The sequence below is a fragment of the Pseudorca crassidens genome, chromosome 16, assembly GCF_039906515.1.
Source record: "Pseudorca crassidens isolate mPseCra1 chromosome 16, mPseCra1.hap1, whole genome shotgun sequence".
NCBI classification, from domain to species: Eukaryota; Metazoa; Chordata; class Mammalia; order Artiodactyla; family Delphinidae; genus Pseudorca; species Pseudorca crassidens.
In genome coordinates, this window is record NC_090311.1 from 26,472,088 (window position 1) to 26,497,365 (window position 25,278).

General features: G+C 51.1%; 1 protein-coding gene across 5 annotated transcripts; it reads left to right on the forward strand.

Moving 5' to 3' along the window:
• Positions 1-198: 198 nt before the first annotated feature.
• Positions 199-13,584, forward strand: LDB1 (LIM domain binding 1). 5 transcript variants are annotated; one of them, XM_067709606.1, is made up of 11 exons: positions 199-518; positions 8,500-8,602; positions 8,728-8,772; positions 8,881-8,956; positions 9,052-9,154; positions 9,328-9,500; positions 9,997-10,119; positions 10,354-10,437; positions 10,530-10,653; positions 10,858-11,000; positions 11,718-13,584. In XM_067709606.1, exons 1-11 carry the CDS (start codon positions 494-496, stop codon positions 11,946-11,948), a joined length of 1,230 nt encoding a protein of 409 aa, XP_067565707.1. In that variant the 5' UTR covers positions 199-493; the 3' UTR covers positions 11,949-13,584. The 5 variants fall into 5 exon arrangements, with proteins under 5 accessions (XP_067565707.1, XP_067565706.1, XP_067565705.1 ...); XM_067709605.1 differs by having other exon boundaries at positions 341-518; positions 10,858-11,006; XM_067709604.1 differs by having other exon boundaries at positions 489-518; positions 8,711-8,772; positions 10,858-11,006.
• Positions 13,585-25,278: the final 11,694 nt, after the last annotated feature.

Here is a 25,278-nt window from a genome sequence, read left to right on the forward strand (position 1 = left end):
CCCGGGTCACTTTGACACTGCTCTCCCCGCCCACTAGCAGGCAATTAGCATATTAATAAAGCCCGGCCCAGCCCGACTAGAGCTGGTGAGCGGGCGCCTACGAGAGGGAGAGCGAGAGCGAGAGCGAGAGGGAGCGCGAGAGCTAGAGGGGGCGAGCGGCAGCGGCGGCGGCGTTGGCGGCGGGGAGGGCGGCGGGAGCGCACAGACACGCACACGCACACGCGCACACACAGACACACACTCCGGGGACGCACACCCGCGCGCACACACGCAGAGACAGCTCGCCTTCCTGCCTGGCTTCCTTCCTGTCTGCTCCACGCCTGACAGGCCCCTCACTGCAGCCAGGGGCCGCCCGCACCGGGCCGAGGCCGGGCCGGGCCGGCGGCGAGGACAGCGGGGGCCGCGGGCGGCGGCGGCGGCTCATGCCCGGCCTGTCCCCGCGCGGGGCGGGCACCGTGACTTGGCTGGGCCCCCAGCGGCGGGCGATGTGAAGATGTCAGTGGGCTGTGCCTGTCCTGGTGAGTGGGGCGCGCTGCCGCCCGGCCCCTCCCCGAACCCTCCCTGCCGATCCTTCACCCCTTGTTTGGTGAGAACTTGTGTGTGGGGCGTCGATGGCATGGCTGTGGTCGGAGGCTTGAGGGGTGTGTGGGGCCTCAGTCGGGGGAAGGTTTTCCCCAACTGTGTAAATGCGCAGCAGCCCAGAGGCACGGGTAAGGGGCGCTGGGGTTAGCTTGTGTGTGTTTTTTGGTGGAGGAGGCTACTTAGGGAGGGGTTTTGGGGGGGCTGAAATTCCCAGAATTCCAGGGTGTTAGCCAATCAGAAGTGAGTCTGGACTTTTGACCCCCCCCTCAGGTCATCATACAGTTGTGATTGGCTGGTTTGGGTTGCCCCCCCTTTCCTGCTGCCTATTCCCTCTTACCTATTCTGTGACACCTCCCTCCAGGCTGTTTCTGAGGACCCTGTTTGGGGGGAGGGATTGATTGGGGGCCGTCTTGCCCCCCTCCAAATTATCCTGCCTGTTGCCAGGGAAGGTTGGCCCTCCTGAGGGACACGAGGTCCTCCTGGGGTGTGGGGGGCAGATAATTGGGCCCTTGGGTCTGGCATCTTCGCCCTAGTGGGAGGGGGAATGTGGCAGCCCCAGGCAAGCTAGGAAATAAGAGTGACTTGTGAGAATTGAATTGAGGGGAGCGATGCTTGACCCCAATGAGAGGACTTAGGTTCAGATACCTGCCTCCCCCCAAACACATCAGCTCTTGCCAGTGACAGACAGCCTGGGTCTGAGTTCTTTCCTAGGGAGGAGGAAGGCCTGGGTCTGAGTTCTTTCCTGCTGCCAGGGAGAAGGAGAGGGGCCGTGTGACTGGAGAGGTGGTCTTCAGAGGGCCTCAGAACACGGTTTATATCCATCCCCAGGACTCTGGGTTCTTGAATTATCTGCAGGACCCCCTTCTGTCCCAGGCAGGAGTTAGCTTTCTCTGGAAAGTCAGGTATTCCTGAATCTAGCCTGGTTTGGATCCTTAGCCCCTCCAAATGCCCTGTTCTCTGGGAGGCCCATACCTCACAACTGGAAACCCCCCTCCCCCCAACACACATCCCCAAGGGAAGCTGCCAGTGCGGAAGCTTCCTTGAAAATCATGTGACCCGGGCCAAAGCTCTGCTGGGCTGGGCACACATTAAAGTGCCTGCTGAGGCTGACGTTTAAGGGGCATGGGGCCCAGAGGGAGGGCTAGTAGAACCTAAGAATCCTGGGATATCCAGGTGTGGGAACCCCTGGCTCCTGCTGCAGAGGGTCGGGGAGAGGAGGAGAGGGAAGAGCCTGCCAAGCTGGAATCCTTCCTGGCCCCATCATTCCTCCTCCTACCAGCTTGGTGTGTGTGTTTGTGTATTTTCTTTACAATTGCCCCATGCTGAGTACCCTGTTCAGATCCATCCATTCTCTGAGTCCATCCCATGGCCTTGATCCTCCATCACCCTACATAAGCATAGCTAAAGGGCTGAGTCTTAAATATGATTATTAGTGCCTACAAATAGCGAGCAGGAGGTGAGTATGGAAAGGTTGTCAGGCTGGAGGTAGATGGGAGGTTGATCTTGAAGTTGAGGTAGGGTGCCTGGTCCTGTAGGAGAAGGGAGAAAGTTTCCCTCTCAGTCTCTCAGGGAGCAGCATGGGTACAGAAGAGGACCTGTATGTGTGAGGGGGGACAACTTAAGGCAGTGCCCTAAAAGGTATGTTCCTTTTGTGTGGCTGGTGATCTGGTTGGGGAAGAGGGGGCCTAAGATGGCCGAGAGTGGGGAATCTTTTTCCTGAATGTGAGGAAGTCTTACGGATTGGTGCCACAGAGGATGGATGGAGGTTAGTCTTCAAGAGAACCACTTGGGGAGGGGCATGAGAGTGGCCTGGGGGTTAGAAATGGTAGGATTCGGGGTAAGGGAGGGCGCCACGCTTGCATGGGTGTGTGTGAGCACATGGCTGAACACAGGGACCCCGTGGCAGCATGTCCAGTCCAGGCCTAAAGACCACCCCCCGCAACCTGAGCAGCCCTGGGGTGGGGGCCCAGGCGCCCTGGCAGGCTGCCTGCCTGCCGCCTGCCTGCCTGCCTGCCTGAGTCTCTCCTTTGTGCTCTGCTGTCTCCCGGCTCCTCCTCCCCCAGCCCGGCAGAGACAGCACATGCCCCACACATGTGACTGAGGGAAGCCAGAGCACACGCAGACCCACACACATGCACATGCAGAAGGAAACACTACAAGATACACACATACACACATGTAGCTCTCATAGTGCTCCTGGGGTGTGTAGTAGCTTCTGGGGCTTTGGTCAGGAGCAGGGAGGACCTCTGCTAAGGGACATCATCCTGGGCAGGGCAGGTTGCTGAGGGGGCCAGGGCCTGTCTGGGGCAGCATGTGACTCAGAAGGGTTAAGGTAGGGAGGAGTAGGGGGAGGGGAGGAGGCAGCAGTGGTGGCGGCTGGGAGCCAGGAGAGGAGGATGGCAGAGCGCCAGGCCAACGGGAGGCCGGGCACAGACAAAGGAAGGGGGGCAGGCACACTGGAGGCCTGGGTCAGGGAGCCCCAGGGGCCCGGGCAGGGGGCAGTGCTGGTACCTTATCCTGTGGGCTGGGGCGGGCTGCTCCCCTTCAGAATTCCCACCTCCAGCAGGGGTGCTCTTGCTCCTCCCTCCCTCATCACCTTTGTCAGTCTTTGCTGCTCCCTGCTTTCTCCCCACCCCACCTCCCACCAATTTTAGAGCCTTCTAACTCTGAGTTGCTCTCTTTAGTTGGACCTCATCTGCCCCTGTGCAAGTGGGAGAATTAAGTCCGAACTGAGAGAGGACTTGCTGGAGAAGGGGAACTAGGAGAGGGCCCGTTTTGAATGATATGCCAGGGTCTGGATACATCTTGGTATTTAGGGGCCCTTCTCCCTGAAATTTGAGGAGACAGACTGGGTGGGGGTTCTGAGTTCTGAACTGGATGCTGAAGCCAGAGCACACAACCATCTCCCCTCCCCAAGTAGATAGTCATTTGGGGCCTGGAGTGACCATTCCTTGGAGGGGGCAGGCAGTAGGAATGGCTGCAGTGCCCCAGGGCTGGGCTTGTGTGAGTGGGGTTAGAACCAGGGTTCCAGCCTCAGGCCCTCCTGTCTCACTGTAATCTGTGCACGTTCGGATAATAGGCCCTGGATGCTATTAGGATCTCTTGAGGTACTGCCTGTGAATGTGCTTTGGAAAGTTTAAAGGCACAAAACAAATGACAGGAATTGTCCTGTCAGTGGGGGAGGAATGTAGTTATCCCAGAGTTGGGCTGTAAATTTGGGAGTCAGGACAAGTATCTCAAGTCCTGGCGGTAGGCAGTATGATGCTAGGCATTCTGGCTGAAGAGTATAGATTTCGATAGGTTTATGAAAGCCAGGATATATCATATGGCCAGGCCATGATGGAGAATGGTGTGCAGATTTCAGAGGGGGGTGGGGTTAGTCCCTGGGTAACAAATGGTCAGGGTATGTGTGTAGCAGTCTGTCAAAGGTTCAGGAGGTATAATGCAGTTTTGGGGTGTGTCTTGGGGCTTGGGGCATGTGCGTCACAGGTCCCACTGTGTATGTGTGTGTGTCCTGGGTTTGGGTTTATTTGAGGTTTGAGGTATATCACAGGTTGAAGTGTGTATCAGGTACGGATTTGTGTGAGAGTGAGCTGTGTTAATTGTGTGTGGAGGATGTTCACAGAGCCAGATGCAATAGTATTATTATTGCACAGTCAGCTGGTGTGTATACCATCCTGTTGTGGGGCTGTGTGTGAATCTGGTTGGGGGGGGTGGGAATACAAAGCTGAGACTCAAATTGCAAAGAAGAAGGAAGTCCTTACTGCCCCCCACTTCCCATGTGAGAGAGAGAGAGAAAGAGAGAGAGAGAAAGAGAGAGACTGTGTGTGTGTGTGTGTGTGTGTGTGTGTGTGTGTGTGTTTCTGTCCAGGTAGTAGGGCCTGGACCACTATCCAAGTTTTAGAAAAGCCCCCTCTCTTGGGCTTCCCCCCTTGCATTGGAGAACAGGTTCCTACCCTGGTAACCATATACCATTTTTTCCTAGGGTTTGGGGGAGGATTCAGCAGCAGACTAGACCCCTTCTGGGGACCCTCAGATGGGCAAGTTTGCCTTCCTGAGCTCTAACAGAGCCCCTTTCCCTTGCACCCACGTGCATCCGGTGGTGGTGGTGGTGGTGGTGGTGGTGGTGGTGGTGATGATGGGTGGGTGGGGGAAAGGGGGCTTCCTGCAAAGGTAGTCAGCATTTGGAACTAAGCTGGGTTGGGGGCAGGGAACCTGGAGTGTCCCCCTCCTTCCAATCAGTGTTTACAGGCTGAAGTCTGAGTGTGTCTCTGTCAAAAATAACCCCCTGGAGCCTTCCCCCCAGCTGCTCTGGGATTTCACCAGCCACGGGTGGCTGCTCAGGCCAGCCTTCAACCCGAGAGATCACTAGGGAGAGGAAGAGAGATTTGGGGGATGTTTGGGAGACCGTTAGAAGATACTGGGAGTCTCCAGAGACGACGAGTGCCCTCCTCCATCCCTGCCTGTGGCTTAGGCTCCCCAGCTCACCCCTGAGCACCCCGCTTGGGGCTTGGGAGCGGCATTCCAGTTCCTGGCTCCCACAGCCCTCCCCTCCATCCCGGTCTCTCCAGACCCAGTCTCTCTGTATCCCTCTCTCCGGCCTGTCCCCTGTCTCTCCCAGTCTCTGTCTCTCTTTTGTTTTTCTCAGCAGTCCTCCCTGCCTGCCTCCCTCTCTCAAGCTCTCTCCCTCCCCTCTCTCCCTCTTCCTCTTTCCTCGCAGGGAGGGGGCGGGGCCGGTGGGGGCAGCTCCACCCTCCGCCCGCCCTGGGGCCTCATTCTGAGAGAGGCTCTGAGAGAGCCAGCGGGGAGGGAGGGAGAGAAAGGGAGAAAAGGAAGGGAGCCGGCGGGGCGCTGTGTGTGTCTGTGCGTGAGCGAGTGTGAGTGAGTGTGAGTGCCGGGCCCTGCCTCTGCTGGTGCCCCGGCGGAGGGGCCTGCTGGCCTGGGGAGGGCGGGCGGGCTGCTTGGAGGCAGAGGCAGAGGCGGCGGCGGGGAGAGCAGAGGAGGAGGAGGAGGAGGAAAGAGCGGAGCAGCCATTGTTGAGGGAAACCTTGCAAACAAAGAAGGCTCCGGACTCCCCGCGGCCCCCCGCCCCCCAGGCCGGCCCCCTGGCCCCGGGTCCCCAGCCCAGTGGCCATTGTAACTTTCTCCCGGGGCTGTGGCCGCCGTGGGGCGGGCCGAGGCCGTGCGTGCGAGTCTTTGTGCAGCCCGCGGAGTGGAACTCCCAGCCAGGCCTGCCTGTCCCACTCGGGACATGAGCGGCTGAAGTTGGCCCCCCCTCAGGCCTCACCCCTGCCAGGGCCCCTCTGGGCTCGCAGCCGCTCCCCGCACCTCTCCTGGCCCCCTCAGTTCTCCCAGGTAAGTAAGTCTGGGCACCCTGCAAGCCTGTTGGGGGTGGGTGGAAGGTCCTGCATCTGGCCCGGGCCTGGTATGCTGGCTGTGAGAGAGGTGACCCAGCTCATAGAGGAGAGGGCTCTCGGGCCTGCTGACCTCTGGTCAGCCCCCAGAGGGAGGGGGCCTGCCCTCGGGTCAGGCTGGTTACCATGGAAATACCCAGCTGGAGGTGCCCCCCTAGGCCACAGGATGCAGCTTCCATTCTGAGAAAACTTTACTAGTTCTGGGCTCTTCCTCTCTCCTCCCCCTTCCTAAGGGCTCCTAGGTTGCTAGAGGTGGGAGACGGGACTCTGCCTGACTCCAAGACTGGATGACACATCCATCCCCTCACCCCCACCCCCACGGTGCTCCCTCTACCCCTGCTGCTGGGGACAGGCAGCAGCAGGGACAGATGGTCTGGGTGATGTTCCCTCCCCTTCTCTTCTCACTCCCCAGCCCTTGTGCTGGGGCTACTGGGAGTTGCTATGGCTCTGGAGAGATACTGAGTTTATTTGTGTCCATTCACTGGTCGTGTAAATAGAGGCCCCAGAGCTTTGGGCTTTAGCTCCTCAGTACTGTTACCTAGCCCCAGGCAATGCCTGTCATTTCTCAAGTGAGAAATTGAAGCTCTGAAACTTTTTTCAGAGTTAGAGAGGAACCCTGGTGTTTTGCCTCCCTCCTCTTTAGGGTCTTGAGCTGATACATTTCAAGTGGTCCTGAAACTGAGGGGCAGGGGCAGTAATGCTTTTGGGGAAAGGAGGGCCTAGGTAGGGGATGAGGGCCAGGTCTAATAATCTAGACTACTGGGTGCATTGCCCAGGCCTGGCTTCTGGTTGCTAATGTGAGCTTTGACTTCCTACATGGCCTTGTCCACCTGTCTGTGGAGTGGGGGGACTTGGGGTTGGGTGGGACTGCCTCTTTCCTGAGGACACATGCTCCTCATTCAGTCCTGACTGGCATGTGAAGGCTGTGTATGTCGTGCTGGGAGCATTTGGATGTGGCCTGTGAGAGCTCATGCGTGGGGCAAGGGCCTGTTGCAGGCACCCTGATCCTGCCTGGGGCTGCTGGGTTCCAGCCCTTGGTAGACATGTTGGGGCAAGCTGAGGGTGCAAGCCTGCTAGGCAGGATGAGGCACACGCGTGTGCAGGTACACACAGGCTCTGAGCCTTGGCACTGAGTCTTTGGGGACGGTGGAGGGTAGGCCTCTCTGGGACCCTCCTTTGGCCCATATTGTGAGGAGGGGACCCAGGGGAGAGAATTAAATGATACATGTTGGTACAGGGTCTTCCTTTGTCTCTTCCTCCCAAGGAACAAAATAGATTTTGTATCTAAATTGGAGATGGGGCTCAGATACAGCCGATACAGCTACCCTTCCAAATGCAGTCAAGTTTGGGGGACATGAGGAAGCAGCTGTGACTAGGACTCTGCTTCACGATCTCCTCCTGTCTGGTGGGGAGGGGATAAGTGGCATTGTGAGGGTACCTGGCTCTTACCTAGCTATGAAAGTAACACTTCTTCCAGTCAGGTAATAGTAGAGCAGGAGTAGAACTGTGTATGCTTCTGAGTGAGGTGGAGAGGGGACACATGAGCTCATGCACAGATACACACAAGCCGAGACCCTGTCTAGTTACCACTTGCCTCCTAGACTGAGCCCCTGAAACCTAGGCTCCTTCCCTGGGGCTGTTTATTTTCTATATGTAACTAGAGTGGGACCCATTGGAGGCCCATCTACCTCCCTCCCTCACTGCAAGTCTAAGGAGAGAAAAGGGGTTGAGGCTTTGGGTTTCTGGTTTGGAGACAATACTAGACCCATGGTGGGTGTGTGTGTGGGGGGCTGGGCTGATAAGGGAGTGGCCGTTGGTGTGAGAGGCAGAAGGCCCAACTGGTTATCTGGTGGGCGGCACCCAGCAGGCACTACCCCCCCCTTTATCTTTCTATCCCCTGCCCTCCTGAGACCCTGGGGGTGGAGAAGGAGCAGGGAGTTGGCAAAATCCCCCTTTACCCTCCCCCAACCTGGTCTCCAGAGGGCAATAGAGGGGTAAATACTATAGGATATGGGAATCGGAAGACTAGGCTTGAGCCCTAGGACTTGAGTTCTAACTCTGCCAGTTAGTAGCTGTACGATCTTGGTAAGTCCCTTTGAACTTTTAGTTGCTTCATTTATAAAATGGGAATGTTACACTCGACCCTGCTACCTCACAAGGTTGTGATGATGATTAAACAAAACAATGTAGATGAAAAGGGAGTTTATCAAAATTTTAGATTCTGATATTTAGATATTTATTTATCTTGTGGTGCTGACATTTCTTCCCAGGTTCAATTCTGTCATCCAGGGCTCAGCCACATGAAGAAATGGGGTCTTGGGTATTAGGGCTGAGAACTTCTAGTTTCTTAATAAAAACTGGGATAGGTGCTCCGTAGGGTAGTCTCCCTCCCCTAGTGCCCTCGGGGGCTCCAGAAGACCAGTCCCTGTGCATACAGTCTAGCAGACTTCCAGGAGCACTGCCAAGAGGGACTCAGGAGACCCCTTCTTTCTTTCCCTTCTAGGTTGTTCCTCAAAGTCATTCAAGCTGTACTCACCCAAGGAGCCCCCGAACGGCAACGCCTTCCCCCCCTTCCATCCCGGCACCATGCTAGATCGGGATGTGGGGTGAGTTTCTTGTCCACTTCCTGTTCCTTCCCCAGATGGCATCCTGCCTGAAAAGGGGAGGGAGTGACACCCCCCAATAATTCCTGTCTTCCACCCCCATTCTCATAGCCTCTTCCCTTACACAGCCCAACTCCCATGTACCCGCCTACCTACCTGGAGCCTGGGATTGGGTAAGTGGAGCCCAGTGGGGAGGTTGGTGCTTTCCATTACAGGGGTGAAGGCGGGGGTGGTGGGGGGAGGCTCTGCTCCTACTGATCTCCCTTCTTCACTTCCCCCAGGAGGCACACACCATATGGCAACCAAACTGACTACAGGATATTCGAGCTTAACAAACGGCTTCAAAACTGGACAGAGGTATAGCCAAGGGAAAGGAGCTTGGAGGGAGAGGGCCATCTGGGCACCCCTGTGGCATGTCTTCTGACACACACACCCTTCCCTGTGCTTCTTAGGAGTGTGACAATCTCTGGTGGGATGCTTTCACGACTGAGTTCTTTGAGGATGATGCCATGTTAACCATCACTTTCTGCCTGGAGGATGGACCAAAGAGATATAGTGAGTGACCTCTGGGGGTCCTGCCAGTGCCGCTGTAAGAGCGTACATCTCCTGTGTCCTTCTAAGATCTGGGCGTGGGTATTTGTCCCAGGGGATCTGTCTTGGCAGGGATGGTATCTGCCTGACCACTTTTGAGATCCTTCTGTTCTGAAGAGTTTGTCCCATCTCTGCAGCCATTGGCCGGACCCTGATCCCACGCTACTTCCGCAGCATCTTTGAGGGGGGTGCTACGGAGCTCTACTATGTACTTAAGCACCCCAAGGAGGCATTCCACAGCAACTTTGTTTCCCTTGACTGTGACCAGGGCAGCATGGTGACCCAGCATGGCAAACCTATGTTCACCCAGGTTAGCACCCAGTTGGATGTGGAGCACTGAAGTACGTGGGTTTGATTCCCCTTCTGGCTCCCAAAAATGTACTTGGCTTTTCCCCAGGGAGACATAATGGGAAGTGGCAGGATGCACAGGGATGGCAGGCATGCTGCAGTATTCAGCAGACATGTATTGAGTTTGTACATGACAGTTTTCTCGGCCTCAGGGAGACACCAGTGAACAAGAGCCTGTCCTCATGGAGCTTATGGCTGACGAGTGTTTTACTAGCTACAAGAGGAGAGGACAAGAATCTGTTAAGCGTTTCTACTGTGTGTGTGTGTGTGTGTGTGTGTGTCTGTGTGTGTGCCAGTGTGGCAGGTATATGAGGAGATGGTCCATGTCAGTTATGCACCCAGATTTCTGTTCAGGTGGCAGGAGTGTATGTAGTGGGAGAATCATGAGGAAACAGGGGAACCGGTATACTTTTGCGTATGTGGGGAGGTGAGCAGACTTGTGACAAGCTTGTTTCCAGGTTTGTGTGGAGGGCCGGTTGTACCTGGAGTTCATGTTTGATGACATGATGCGGATAAAGACGTGGCACTTCAGCATCCGGCAGCACCGAGAGCTCATCCCCCGCAGCATCCTTGCCATGCATGTGAGTTGTGCACAGAACCTAAGCCACAAGGCTGAGGGCAGGCAGCGGGAAGGGTGGAACGAGGTCTGCCATTACCCACCAGTGGCCCTAGACAGAGGGTTGAAGTTTATCCATCTGAAAAATGGGTTTTTATATAGTAGTCCCTCTTCTCTTGGGTGTCACGAGGCTAAGATGATAGGACAGGTGAGCAGATGCAACCCAGGTACTAGTATTCTTACTTTTCTCCTCCTCTAGGCCCAGGACCCCCAGATGTTGGATCAGCTCTCCAAAAACATCACCCGGTGTGGGCTGTCCAATTCCACTCTTAACTACCTCCGAGTGAGTCTCTGATCACCCAATTTCTGCCCCATCCCATTTGGTCTCCACTCCACGTCTGTCCCCTGACAAGCCACTAACTGGTCTCCCCCCAGCTCTGTGTGATACTCGAGCCCATGCAGGAGCTCATGTCCCGCCACAAGACCTACAGCCTCAGCCCCCGTGACTGTCTCAAGACCTGCCTCTTCCAGAAGTGGCAGCGCATGGTAGCACCCCCTGGTGAGTGCCTTGCACCTGCACCTGCTCTTACCAGTATCTGATGCTGCTTCCCCAAGGCTGTATCGCTGTCTCCTCACAAAGCCCTTTCCTCTTTCCTGGGTCTGCGAGATTGGGATCAGGGTAGGCTCAGGCTCCTTAGGAGCCAGAATGGGGAATAAGGGTCCCAGGGTGCTACCCCACCTGAGTCTCCTTTCCCTGGCACAGCGGAGCCTGCACGGCAGCAGCCCAGCAAGCGGCGGAAAAGGAAGATGTCAGGGGGCAGCACCATGAGCTCGGGGGGTGGCAACACCAACAACAGCAACAGCAAGAAGAAAAGCCCAGCCAGCACCTTCGCCCTCTCCAGCCAGGTACCTGTAAGCATCTCGGCTTTCTTCTCTCTTCTGGGCTGCCCCACTGCTGGCCCCTGACCCTTGACCCTGTCCCATCCTGAGCTCACTAGCAGACGTAGAAACAAAGACAGTTTTTCCCAGTGTACTTTGCCATCGTGGGCTGACTCTTGTCCCTGATGACAGTCCTTGTTAGTCACGTGCATGATTGTGATCACACAGACTCAGACGTAGCAACGTACGACATCAAGGGACGGAGACAGCCATGGGAACGTATGGACATAAAGGACAGACAGCTTAGGGGCACACAGACCACCAGAGAGACACACACGCTGACAGAGGGACACACAGACTTGAATGTGTGCAAATCTAGAATACATACATGCACATACGTTTCCCCACCGGTGTTTTTGATCTGCTCCTTCTCTCTTACATTGGACAGAAGTTCAGGAGCCCCCTAAAATTTTGGAGAGATGGACTAGGGAGCTAGAGGAGTAGACTGACTTCTCCCAGAATCCAGTGGATATAGGTTAAAGGCTGTGATGCTTTGCAGTCATTCAGTGGGAAGTATTCCAGGGGCGGAGGGTATCAGAGGAGTTGGGGTTTTAAATTGGGGTATAAGTTGGGGGGTGTGGGGTTGAGTTTCCCGGGTGGGTGTTGGGGCTCTGGGGGTATCTGCTGCCCTGGGCTGGGCGAGCCCCTGCCCCGATTATGTTTGGGGACCTCCGCCACTCTCAGGATGTGATGGTGGTGGGGGAGCCCACCCTGATGGGCGGGGAGTTCGGGGACGAGGACGAGAGGCTCATCACCCGTCTGGAGAACACCCAGTTTGACGCGGCCAACGGCATTGACGACGAGGACAGCTTTAACAACTCCCCTGCCCTGGGCGCCAACAGCCCCTGGAACAGCAAGCCTCCATCCAGCCAAGAGAGCAAATCGGAGAACCCCACGTCACAGGCCTCCCAGTAAAGGCTTTGCCATGGCCACCGCCACCCAGCGCTCTGCCTGTCTGCCCCACCCCTCGAAGCCCCAGGGAGCAGAAGACAGAATGAAGAGACTGAGCATCTAAAATGGGCAGCCTCATCCACCCGCTTCAGGGAGGAACTGGACTCACTGGGGGCAGGTGCCAAGATTTGCCCCCCCAGTGGCCCTGGGCTGGGGCTGGCCTCTGCAGAGCCTTTTGGGGAAGGGGGTACTCATGTGGATGCCTATGTGGACCCTGGGCCTCTGAGAAATGTCCTGACCACCTCCCAGGGCATTTGCCTCCATCCTCACCCCAGGTTCTGGGTTCCCTCATCCTCCTGACTCCACCCTCTTCAAGCCTGGGGTTGTCTATGCCCACAGCCCTTAGGGACTTAAAAGTTATGGGGCTTGATTGAATGCCCCTCCTCCAAACCCTCCCCTTAGGTGGCTGGTAGTAGAGGGGTAAAGCTTTGGGCTCCTCCCTTCTGCCACCTATCCCAGCTCCAAGTTTTTTAAAAAATAATATTATTAAAGATGTAAGTTTAAAAAAAAAATCACTCATGTCCCCTATTTCCCCTTATTAAAGGTCCAGCTACCTCCCTATGCCTGGCAGATGGAGAGCTTAGGGCCTATGTGGAGGTAGTGGGGTATGCATCACCGTTTTACACAGTTTGGAGAGCTTCAGACCAAGGAGACACTTTGCCATCTCTCTTCTCTTTTCCTCTGGGGTGACTGGAGTTGGGGAAGGCATGCCATGGGGGTAGGGCGCCATTGATGGCCTCACTTTTGTGACAGCGCCCTGCTGTTGTCTCTGTCTCCCCATCCTCTAGGACTCTGGCCTGCCCTCCTAGTGCTTGTGACTCCTTCTATCCCAGCCCCCAACCCCCTCCCTCCACGGTGTGTATATTCTTTACAAGTCCTCCACTAGAGCAGCTGTCTTGGATGGGGTGAAGGGGAGGCTCCCTGCCTTAGGGAGTGTGGAGGGAAGGGAGCAGCCTTGTTTGTCACTGTGTTTTTTGTTTTGTCTCAGTTGGGCAGGCATGGGTGGAGGAGGGGTTCATCCACTCTCCAGTACTCTCTTTCCCCAACTCCTCAGACTGCATATCTAGTCCTCCCCTGCCCTTCAAGGAGGGGGAGAAGCCACTGAGGGTGTCCCAGCTCTGAGCCCACCAGGGAGCAATAGGCTTTTGTCCTCCAGCTGAAGTAAAGGCCCTTCATCTCCCAGTATCTCCTCTCTCCCCTTCTTCATAGAAGGACAGGGGAGGCAGCCAGGATCCTCAGCTCTGTTTCACAATTGGACATGTGGAGGCTCCAGGCCCAGGGTGAGGCCGAGAGCAGGGTCCCATGAGTCTGGACGCAGCTCTGTGGCTTCGCTGCCTTCTCCTGTGGCCAGTTCCAGAAGTGTTAGCACCACCTCTCTCCCCACTCTTCCTTCTGGATTCTGGGGTCCCCCACATCCTGTTTCCTCTACTCCAGCTGCCACTTTTGGAAGGATATTGTGTCAGGAGCTGAGGGAAGGGGTAGGGAAGGTGGATGTCCCACCCCGCCCGCTGTAATGCCTTTTTTTTTTTTTTTTTTTTTTTTTTTTTGGGCCATTTGAGTCATGTATGGTACCGCTCAATAAAGAGACTTTTTGGTTTGAGAGTGTCTTGGTTGGTCATTGATGCCTATAATGACTCAGTCCAAGGCAGTCTTTTTCCCCTCCTTCCTGCAGTCCCTAACACCAGTCATTGGGGAAGAGGCATGGATTGGGCTTGTGAATTCCCCCTCACTCCCATCTCACATTTCCCCTCACTCTTCTGGTGGTGTTCTTGATGTGTCCCAGGCTGCCCTGTATTCCTCAAAAGTTGACTTCCCAGCCCCTCCCAGGACTATTGTTCCTCACCCCTAACTGTCATGGGGCTGCCAGACAGGTGGTGGCCCTCTGCAGGCTGGGTTCCTGGGATAGATAGACCTGGATTAAGCTGTTGGGGGAGGGGTGGAGGAAGGGGTCCTTGCCTAGGAGGGGACTTGGATTGGAGGAGTTTTGGGTGGTTAAATTCTTGGGAGACTCAGTCCTGTTTTTGTCAGATTCCTACCCCTACCTGGCCTCTAGCTTACCAGCCCAGCTGAGATCTGAACTAGTCTCCTCTGGTGTTAGGTCCCTGGGTGGGGAAGCGGGAGAGTAGTGGGGTTGTCTCCTTGCTGACTTTGGGCTGAGGCACAGAGAGAGGAGGATGCTTAAGCACTATTGCTAGGGAACAGCCTGAAGCTCCACAGAGAGATGGTAGAACGAATAGGGCACTTCTCAGACTCTTTCCCAGGTATTCTCCCTGATTCCCCTCCTTCCCCACTATTACAGAAGATTGGCAAGATAGGGAGATACTGCAGTGGGTTGGGGAGGGGTATTAGCACCTGCAAAAACCCCTACCCAGTCTCCCTCATTTTCTTTTTTTTCTTTTCTTTTTCTTTATTTTTGGTTGTGCCGCGCATCTTTCAGGATCTTAGTTCCCTGACCAGGGATTGAACCCGGGCCACGGCAGTAAAAGCGTCAGGGAATTCCAAGTCTCCCTCATTTTCATCCCAGACAGGGGAATCTGAGGCCTCAGACTGTTCCCTCACTAAGGTCTCTGGATCTCAAGTAAGGCCTCATAGACCTGCACCTCTGCCCCCACCTCCCAAGCTGGCAGGAAGAAACCAGAGGAAAGGACTGCATGGCCCACCCCACACCCTTTCCAGTCCATGCAGTTACCTCGGCCCTGCCCTGCTGCCAGCCCAGCTCCTCGTTGCTCCAGGACCTCAGAACTCCAAGGCCTGCATTTGTACACACACACATATCCCACCCCTCTGCAGGCCTGATCTGACTGAAGGACATTTACCAGCCAGCTGTGACCACTAATTTGCCCTGGAAGTCCTAGGTAACACCTATCTGCAGTGTGTTTGTGTCTGGCGCTAGGTGTACAACTGACCTTTTTGCCCGGGTGTGAGCTTGTGTATGTAGTAACTTCTGACCTCAGAGAGGGCTTGGATATGTGTATATAAGGGACGTATACATGTATTAATAGGCATGTGGGCTTGTATATGCATTTGTTTATGATGTATGTCTTGGTGGATTCATTCATTCAGCTAATATTCATTGAGCCCTCTCCAGGTGCCAGCCCCAATTCCATGTGCTAGGGATGCGGTGCTGAACAAGGCAGAGGAGGCATGACCACTGGGTGTGAGTTGGCAGCGAAAGGTACATAAATGGGGATGTGTTGTTGAATGCATGGCTTGGCAGTACGATTGTGTTGGGTTATGGGGCTGCCAGGGCGGGCATGTGACTGGGTTTCAGCATTTGCAGGTTCACATTGTGTGTGTGTGTATGTTTCTGAAAGGGAGGTGGGGGTCCAGGGGAGAGGTAGATTGCTAAGCCTGGACTCTGCCCTGCTAGGCCTGGACTCTGCCCTGGGGGAAATGAATGGGCCAGAGAGAAAGGGGAACCCACTTTTTGAACTCAGGAAACCTGGTGGCCAGTGACTTCCTCTGAAGCCCCAGATCTGGCTCCTCCCTGTTTGCCCCAGTGGCCCCTCTGGGGAAGGCCCTTGTTCAGGAGGAATTGCTGGGGTGGGGGAAGTAAACCCTTCAAAGCCCTCATGTCCTCTGTTTCTGGGTGCAGGGGAGGGCCCAGTCCCAGGCCCAGCATGATGCTGAAAAACTTGTTTCAGCCCAACTGTGTATGCCAGCCAGGCCCCACTGCAGAGGTCCAGGCCTTGACCCCCAGGCCCCCAGCTCATCCTGAACCCAGCTCCTTCCCCATGTTTCCTAACCCAGTCCAATCCAGCCTGGTTTCTAGCCCCTTTCTTAGGACTGCTAGTCTAGTCCAGCACAATCTCCAGCCCCTTTTATACCAGTAGCCCAGTCCAGCCTAACCTCTAACCCCTTTCCTAAAGGTAAGAGGCCAGCACAGCAAGCCCAGCCCAGTTCAGTCTGACCTTAAGCCCCTTCCCCTAAGGTGGAAAGTTTGAAGCTGCCCTCCCAGAGCTTCCCCCCAATCCCTTTTTTCACAAAGTAGGGTCTCATTTGGGGGATTGGTAGAAGTAGAGGTGAGAGTACAGGATTAGGAGCTACAGTTAGGATGAAGAAGGAAAGGGCAGGGAAGACTGGGAGATGAGGGGCAGAGGGTGCTTAGGATGGCCCAGGCGTGTCCTGGGCCAGGCTGAAAAGAGGGAATGTGTAAAAAGTTGTGAGTCAGCTGCCCCGTAGTTCCAAACGGAATTTTTTTTTAATTAATTTATTTTTGGCTGCGTTGGGTCTTCGTTGCTGTGTGCGGGCTTTCTATAGTTGTGGCGAGCGGGGGCTACTCTCGGTTGTGGTGCGCGGGCTTCTCATTGCGGTGGCTTCTCTTGTTGCGGAGCATGGGCTCTCGGCGCACCTGCTTCAGTAGTTGTGGCTCGTGGGCTCTAAAGTGCAGGCTCAGTAGTTGTAGCACATGGGCTTAGTTGCTCCGCGGCATGTGGGATCTTCCCGAACCAGGGCACGAACCCGTGTCCCCTGCATTTGCAGGCAGATTCTTAACCATTGCGTCACCAGGGAAGTCCCCAAACTGAAGTTTGAAGATGGTGGTTTTGACCTCCACTGGACCCAGCTCTCCAGTACCCAGAATGCTTACAACACTCTACCATGTGGTCACAGTACCATTCTCTCAGGACGCACCTCTTAGGCTTCTTTCCACTCCATCCGGAGGTCTTCAATGAAGAGCAGGAAATAAACGACAGACTACACACCCTGTAGTTCTTAGCCTAGGGAATGGGGGGAGCTGAATGGTAATGGAAGCTGACCCACCTCCAGGTTCCTACTCCACCAATTCCAGGACACTTTTCCTGAAGTAGCTAAACCCTGGATTACTCCTCTCCCTGCTGCCCCACCTGCCACCAGCTCACCTCTCCAGGAGGAGAACCTAGAGAAAAGTCCCAGAGAGGGTTGGGAAGGAAGAAACTTTTCCCCCTCTCCCCCAAACAAATAAGGCTACCTGGAGAAAGTAGGCATAATTTCTCTCCCTTGCCGTTAATGGATGTCAGGTGCACAGAATTAGATTAATCATACCCTTGTTTCATGGCACACTCTTTTCATTGCCCTGTGCACAGGACACATTTATTTAATTATAGTACTGTCATAGAACTTATCACATGAAAGCTAGGACCTTGGCAATAACTGAAATGCATCCTCCTCCTGAGGTATCCACCATTCTCTTTTCCTTTTTATAAATTTATCTTAGCTTTATGTATTTCCAACTTTTTTTTTAGTTTTTTTTAACCTTATTATAGAGGAATACTGCTGTATGTAGTTTTTGGCTGCTTATTATTTTTACTTAATATTACTAAGATTCATATTGCTGCAGTTCATGCATTTTGAGGGCTGTGTAGTATTCCACTATGTGACTATACCACAGTTCTTTATTCTCCTGTCACTGGACATCTGGGTTGTTTCTATCATGGTTTCTGCTCTCTTGAAGAGCCTTCCTATGAACATTTTTATTCCTTTCCCCTATTTTATGTGTGCAGAGTTTTTCTTGGTTTTATATTTCGGTGTGATCTCTGCAAACTGATGTTCCCACCTCTGAAGCCCAGGTCTGAGTGCGTTTACTATGGCAGAGGATCTAGGGTTAACTTGAATTAAAGTTCAAACATTTATTGGGAATTCCCTGGTGGTTCAATGGTTAGGACTCGGCACTTTCGCTGTGAAGGGTCCAGGTTCTATCCCTGATCGGGGAAACTAAGATCCCGCAAGCCACGTAGCCCAAAAAAAAAAAAAAAAAAAAAAAAAAAAAAATCCAAACATTCATTGAGTACCTGCTATATAAAGTACTCTGTCCATTCATTCATTCAGCCAGTCAAGCTACATTTAGTGAGCATCTACAACATGCCAGGAACTGGAGATGGAACAGTAGATAAGAAAACATGACTTATAGAGTTGGGTAGGGAAATAGATGTTAAACAAACAGTTACATATATATGCAATTACAATTTATATATAACTGAATAGTGCAGGTTAGATATATAATAGAGACCTTTTTTTTTTTTTTTTTTTTTTTGGCTGTGCCACACAGCGTGCGGGGATCTTGGTTCCCCAACCAGGGATCAAACCCATGCCCCCTGCAATGGAAGCGCAGAGTCTTAACCACTGGACTGCCAGGGAAGTCCCAGAGAGAGACCTAATTTAAACTGGTGTGTTAAAGAAGGCCTCTCTAAGGGAGTGATGTATCGGCTGAGACTTGAAGGATTAGGAGGACTCCAGCAGGTAATGTGCATGGGGAGGGGGATTTCATGGGGAGGAAATAGGTCCTGATGCTGGGAAGTGCTTAGTGGGTTGGAAGAATAGAACACCAGTGGGTTCTGGGCCTGGTGAGCAAAGGAAAGTGGTGGCAGGAGAGAGGCTGAGGCTAGATGGGACAATGCCATGGTGTCAATAACGATGATGACAATAGCAATTAATATTCATTCTGCACCAGGTATTGTGAGAAATGCTTTATATCAATTATTATCTTATCGAAAGCTGAGCACAGCTCTGTGTTGTGGGTCCTGTTATTATCTCCCATTAATATGAAGAAACTAAGTGCCAGAGAGGCCAAGCAACTTGCCTAAGATCACAAAGATAGCAAGGTGTTTGAATTTCATCCAAATGTAATGGACTGTCACTGCAGGGTCTAAGGCGGTCATGGTTAAGACCTGGTCCCTGCCCTCCTGAAACTCCCCAAACGGGAAAGTCAGACATAGCCACATGTTGAGTAAAAGCACACATCAGGGAGCAGGATTAGAAACCTGCGAAGTGCTTTAGACTTACAGGGAGAGAAATTCGTTTTGACCAAAGTGATCTGGGAACACTTCTTGCTGAAGGTGAAATTGGTTGTGATTGTGGAATGGAGGTGGACCTGTGACAGGTAATTTTGTCAAGGATCGACAGACATTCTAAGTAGAGGGATGGCTTTAGGAAAGGTACTGAAATGGGATGGTCAAGGGAAGGAATGGTGGGTACTTTGCTGGATAGGAGAGAAGGAATCAGCAAAACTGCCCTCCATAGTCTTTCTAGATTGTAGAGAGTTTTGAATGACAAGCTGAGAAGTTTGTTTATTTTATTTTTTTTGGCCGCACTGTGCGGCTTGTGGGATCTTAGTTCCCTGACCAGGGATCAAACCCAGGCCCTCTGCAGTGCAAGCTTGGAGTCGTAACCACTAGACGGCCAGGGAATTCCCAAGCTGATAAGTTTAGACTTAATTTTATAGGGAGTGGGAAGCCACCAACTGTTTTTGAACAGAGAAGTGACCTAGTTAGATACTTCTTTTAAAGTGAGATTGGTTTAGTGTGGTGTATAGAACTAGAGAAGGGGGACCAAGTATGGGGCCGAGAAGCCCATGCTACTAGCAACTTAAAAAACCAAAACAAAAAGATCCTATCTTATCATAAAATAAATTGTATAAGATTAAAGAATTAAATGTAAGCAAATAAAATTAGATGAAAATAAGATGAAATACTATTCATCACCTTTCTAGAAGTATGTGTGGATAGGATAAACTTGTAAGATTTTAAATACCATAGAAGAAATCAGAAAGGAAAAGAGTGAATAATAAAAAAAGAAAAAAACCCAAAAAGAGTGATCAATTTTGCTACATATAGACTGAGTTTATAACTTTGGTATATGTGTGTGTAAATAAAAAAGTAGATCCTGACTCTCTACCCCTTATACCGGCCACAAAAAAAAAAAAAAAAGCAGGTGTGCTGGGAAATATATTTGTAACAAATATGATGAGTTACAATCTTTCTGTACAATTAATTAATGCAAAATAAGTTTAATAAAGAGGCTCCTCACTAGATAAAAGGGTAAAGGACAATTTCAGAGGAGGAAGCACTAAGACTAAAACACATAGAAATATAGTAATCGAATGTATATTTAAATAATATGGCTCTTGGGCTTCCCTGGTGGCACAATCGTTAAGAATCCGCCAGCCAATGCAGGGGACACGGGTTCAAGCCCAGGTCCGGGAAGATACCACAAGCCGTGGAGCAACTAAGCCCATGTGCCACAACTACTGAGCCTGCGCTCTAGAACCCACGAGCCACAACTACTGAAGCCTGTGCATCTAGAGCCTGTGCTCCGTAACAAGAGCAGCCACCGCAATGAAAAGCCCAAGCACCGCAACAAAGAGTAGCCCCTGCTCACTGCAACTAGAGAAAGCCCGCACAGCAATGAAGACCCAATGCAGCCAAAAATAAAATAAATTTAAAAAAAATTAAAAAATAATAATATGGCTCTTTTTTGTCTATTAAACAAAGATTTCTTTTAGTAAATTAAAAAAATATGTAACAGCTTTATTGAGATATAATTTACACACCATACAATTCACCCATTTGAAGTGTACAGTTCAGTGGCTTTTAGTATATTTCTTAAGTGTTGTGCAAACATCTCCAAAACCTATTTTAAAACATTTTCATCACTTAGAAAAGAAAACCCATACCCAGCAGCAGTCATGCAACATTTTCCCCCACTATCCCAGCCCCAGGCAACTACTAACCTACTTTGTCTTTTTTTTTTTTAATGTTTATTTATTTATTTATTTGGTTGCGCCGGGTCTTAGTTGAGGCTTGCAGGCTTCTTAGTTGTGGCATGCGAACTCTTACTTGTGGCATGCATGTGGGATCTATTTCCCTGACCGGGGATCAAACCCCGGCTCACTGCATTGGGAGTGTGGAGTTTTAACCACTGCACCACTACTTTATATCTTTATTAATTTGCCTATTTTAGACATGTCATATAAATGGATTCATACAGTATATGGTCTTTTGTGCCTAGCTTCTATCACTTAGCAGCATATTTTCAAGTTTCATCCATGTCGCCCCATGTACCAGTATTTCATTTCTTTTTATTGCCATGTATAATTTTCCATTGTATGAATATACTACATCTTATTTAGCCATTCATCAGTTGAGGGACATTTGGATTGTTTCTACTTTCTGTCTGCTATGAATAAGGGTGCTATGAACATTTGGGTACACATATTTGATTAGATACATATTTTGATTTCTCTTGGGTATATACCTTAATTGTACAAAAAGATTGTAACTCATCATATTTACGCAAATGTATTTCCCAGCACACCTGCATTTTTTTTTGGCGGGTGTAGGGGGTAGGGAGTCAGGATCTACCTTTTTATTTACACAGACATGTACCAAAGTTATAAATTTAGTCTATATGTGGTTAACTTCATCACTCTTCTTTTTTTTTCTTTTTTTATTGTTCACTCTTTTCCTTTCTGATTTCTTCTATGGTATTTAAAATCTTACAAGTGGAATTGCTGGGTCATATGGTAACTCTATGTTTAACCTTTTGAGCAACTGCCAGACTGTTTTCCAAAGTGACTGCACCACTTTACAGTCCCATGAGCAATATATAAAGGTTCTAATTTCTCTATATCCTCCCCAACATTTGTTATCATCTGTTTTTTTTTTTTATCATAGCCATCTTAGAGTGTGCAAAGTAGTATCTCATCATGGTTTTGATCTACATTTCCCTGATGACTAATGACATTGAGCATCTTTTTTCTTTTAATTAATTAATTAATTTTTATTTTTGGCTGCATTGGGTCTTCATTGCTGTGCGAGGGCTTTCTCTAGTTGCGGCGATCAGGAGCTACTCTTTGTTGTGGTGTGCAGGCCTCTCATTGCGGTGGTTTCTCTTGTTGTGGAGCATGGGCTCTAGGCGCGCGGGCTCAGTAGTTGTGGCTCGCAGGCTCTAGAGCGCAGGCTCAGTAGTTGTGGCACACGGACTTAGCTGCTCCGCGGCATGTGGGATCTTCCTGGACCAGAGTTTGAACCCATGTCCCCTGCATTGGCAGGTGGATTCTTAACCACTGCGCCACCAGGGAAGTCCCCACTGAGCATCTTTTATTAGCCATTCGTATACCTTCTTTGGAAAAATGTCTCTGCAGATCCTTTGCCCATTTTTTAATTGTCTTTTTATTGTTTTGTTTTTTTTGAGGTATAGTTAATGTACAATGTTGTGTTTCAAGTGTACAGCAAAGTGATTCAATTATATATATTTTCTTTTTCATATTTTTTATTGTGTTTTAAGAGTTATTTATACATTGTAGATGCAAGTCTTTTATCAGATGTATGGTTTGCAAATGTTTTCTCCCATTCTGTGGGTTGTCTTTTGCTTTTATGAGAGTGTCTTTTTTTTTTTTTTTTTTTTTTGCGGTACGCAGGCCTCTCACTATTGTGGCCTCTCCCATTGAGGAGCACAGGCTCCGGACGCGCAGGCTCAGCAGCCATGGCTCACGGGCCCAGCCGCTCTGCGGCATGGGGGATCTTCCCAGACCGGGGCACGAACCCGTGTACCCTGCATCAGCAGGCAGACTCTCAACCACTGCGCCACCAGGGAAGCCCGAGAGTGTCTTTTTTTTTTTTTTTTTTTGCCAATTTTAAATACAGAGAGTGTCTTTTGAAGCACAAAAGTTTTAAACTTTGATGAAGTCCAAATTATCTATTTTTTCTTTTGTTACTTATGCTTTTGGTGCGCTTGGTAAACTATGCTTTGAAGTGTAACATACAGAAAAGTACACATATCATAGAAATACAACTTGACGAATTTTCTCCAACTGAACACACAAACTGAACCAGCACTGAGATCAAGAAGTAGAACATTACCAGCACCCTGAAGTCTTCTCATGACCCTTCCCAATCATTTTTCCCCTGCAAGGGTAAGCACTGTCCTAATTTTTAACACCATGGTTGATTTTGCCTGGTTTTTGAAGTATGTAAATAAAATCATACTAAAGCGGCAAAGATTTTCAATGATCCTACTCAATGCTGAAAAGGATGTGAAGAGACTAGAATCTCATACACTTTAAGTAAACTAATCTCTCAGAAAAGCAACTTGTATTAAGGTGCACAACATTTGACCCACTAATTTCATTTCTGGGAATCACAGCATTACTTATAATACAGAAAATTTGGAAACTCCTGAAAGTGATGGATAGGAGAATGGCTTGGTTGACTATGGGACATTCTAAGAATGGAATGCTATACAGCCATCGAAATATTTACCAGGCTTCCCTGGTGGTGCAGTGGTTGAGAGTCCGCCTGCCAATTCAGGGGACGTGGGTTCGTGCCCCGGTCCGGGAAGATCCCACATGCCGCGGAGCAGCTGGGCCCATGAGCCATGGCCGCTGGGCCTGCGCGTCCGGAGCCTGTGCTCCGCAACGGGAGAGGCCACAACAGTGAGAGGCCCGCGTACCGCGAGAAAAAAAGAAAAAAAAAAAAAGATATTTACCAAGAGGTTAAAAGAATGTGAAAAATACACTTACGATCAATGTTAACTGAAAAAGTAGGATGATAAATTATCATACAAAATGTCTGCAATTATGTAAAAGGTCTTTGCCTGGGGAAAAAGTATCAGTACATGGGAAGAAAGTACAATGGTGGGAATAAGATGATTGGATTCTGGGTGGATTTTTCTTCTCTTTGCCATTTTTCAAACTTCCTTTAATGTACTCACACTACCTTTATAACAACCAATACTAACCATAAGAGAGACAAAATCCTGGTGGGAAGTAATAAAGACCTGAATTAGGGTGTTTGTGGTGGGCCTGGGGAGAGAAGCAGGAGTATAGATACCATTTGGCAGTTTATTGAATATGGGGAGTGAGTAGGTGGGAAGGATGGAAGGCAATGTTAAGGTTTGGAGGAACTGGGAGGACACTGGTGCCATGAACTAAAATAGAGACTCCTGAAGTAATCACCGCACAGTGGTCCAGAGCACGGGCTCTTGCTAGAGACACACCTTTTTTGAATCCTGGCCCAACCACTTATAGGTGGATAACACTGAACAAGTTATTTAACCTCCTTGAACTTGTTTCCTCATCTCTACAATGGGGATAATAATAGCACCTGTCTTAGAGGATTGTTAGGAGGATGAAATGATATAGAGAGTTTAGAGAATGCCTGGCACAGAGTAAGCTTTCAGTAAAGATTAACTATTGTGATATGCCAAGAGGCCCTGGGAGGTTGGTGGGGGGGTGGGGGGTGGGGTGGGTTGGGGTGGGGGGGTAGGGGGTAGGGGGGCAGGGCTAAGACGTCTCACTCCCCAGCCACCTGTTAGACTAGAAACAGTCCTTCCATCTCCCCTTTCCCAGCTTGCTCACTGCCAGGAGGTCACCCCAGGAGATGCTTCAAAGCCCACCAGGGTGGGAGTGGCCGGGACTGTGAAGTAGGATGTGTGGGAGGACTGGTTTGGAGGAACGGGAGGGTTAAGAGCTAGGAAACTGCAAATTAAGTAGGCCAGTCTAGCAGCAAAGCAGAGAGGCTCTGGAGTACCCCACTGGAGCCTTCCTGTCCCATATCAGTATATCATGATGCTTTCTGGATCGTATAAGGAGGGGCATGGCTAATTGGGTCTCTTCTGTCTCACCACTCTGCCTCTACTCCCACTTAGACCTAGACTTGTGAGAGCAAGGTCTCTTGGTCTCTAAAAAACAAGGACATCCAGTGGGACTACTTCAAGAAGATAAGGCGAGCTCCATGTGTAAGTTTGTCCTCCAGAGGCCACCCTGCCACCACCCCTCCCTGCCCTGCACACACGGGCGGGAGGTAAAACGTGTGAGTAGCTACCTGGATGTCTGGCAGAAGCCTAAGACCACATTCCCTCCAGGCCCCCTCCCAGGTCTTGAAATATGAGGCTGGCTACATAACTGTACCTGCTGCTTGCCTTCATCTTCAGTCTGGTGCTCTTTCTGTCTGGCTTCAGCCTGTAAGGCTGCCTGTGTGAGTTCTGCAGGGGCTATTCATTTTATCACTCCAGTTCCCAGCACCACCTATCTGCCTGCTTCCCGCTGGGTGTGACCACGCTCCTCTAGTTTGTTGCCCTTCCCCTACCCAGTGCGCATGCCTCATGTCTGAAAGCTAGTCACTCAGGCCAGGAGCCACCTCTGGTCTCCTCAGGAAGATCCTATCCTAACCTGTAACCCCTCCCCACCTTATGCAACTTACTCCCCACTCTGACTTTCTGGGCCCCATCCCTCCAAGAACCATCCCCTTTCATTACCCAGAACTCCCCAAACCCAACCTCTGCCTCTGCCCCCTCTTCCATTTTTCTCTCTCCTCCCTGACCCCTCACCTCCATCCATCTTCTCCTAATTTCTACACCCCCACCTGTCCTCTACTGACTCTCAACCTTTCTGCACATTCTGACCTGGCCTTGAGTTCTTTCCCACTCTCCCCCCTGCCTTTTCTCCCCAGGGGCTGGAACATCTGCAGCTTCATAAGCAATAAGCAGCTGTATGAGGCCATTTCCTACAGCAGCTACTCCGTTGGAAATAACATGTACA

Excerpts from the sequence above, each read along its gene's own strand:
- LDB1 (XM_067709605.1), top strand. The coding sequence starts at position 494 with ATGTCAGTGGGCTGTGCCTGTCCTG. Across the intron at positions 10,438-10,529 it reads CCACTCTTAACTACCTCCGA|CTCTGTGTGATACTCGAGCC; the intron begins GTGAGTCTCTGA and ends GTCTCCCCCCAG. Across the intron at positions 11,007-11,717 it reads CCCTCTCCAGCCAGGTACCT|GATGTGATGGTGGTGGGGGA; the intron begins GTAAGCATCTCG and ends CGCCACTCTCAG.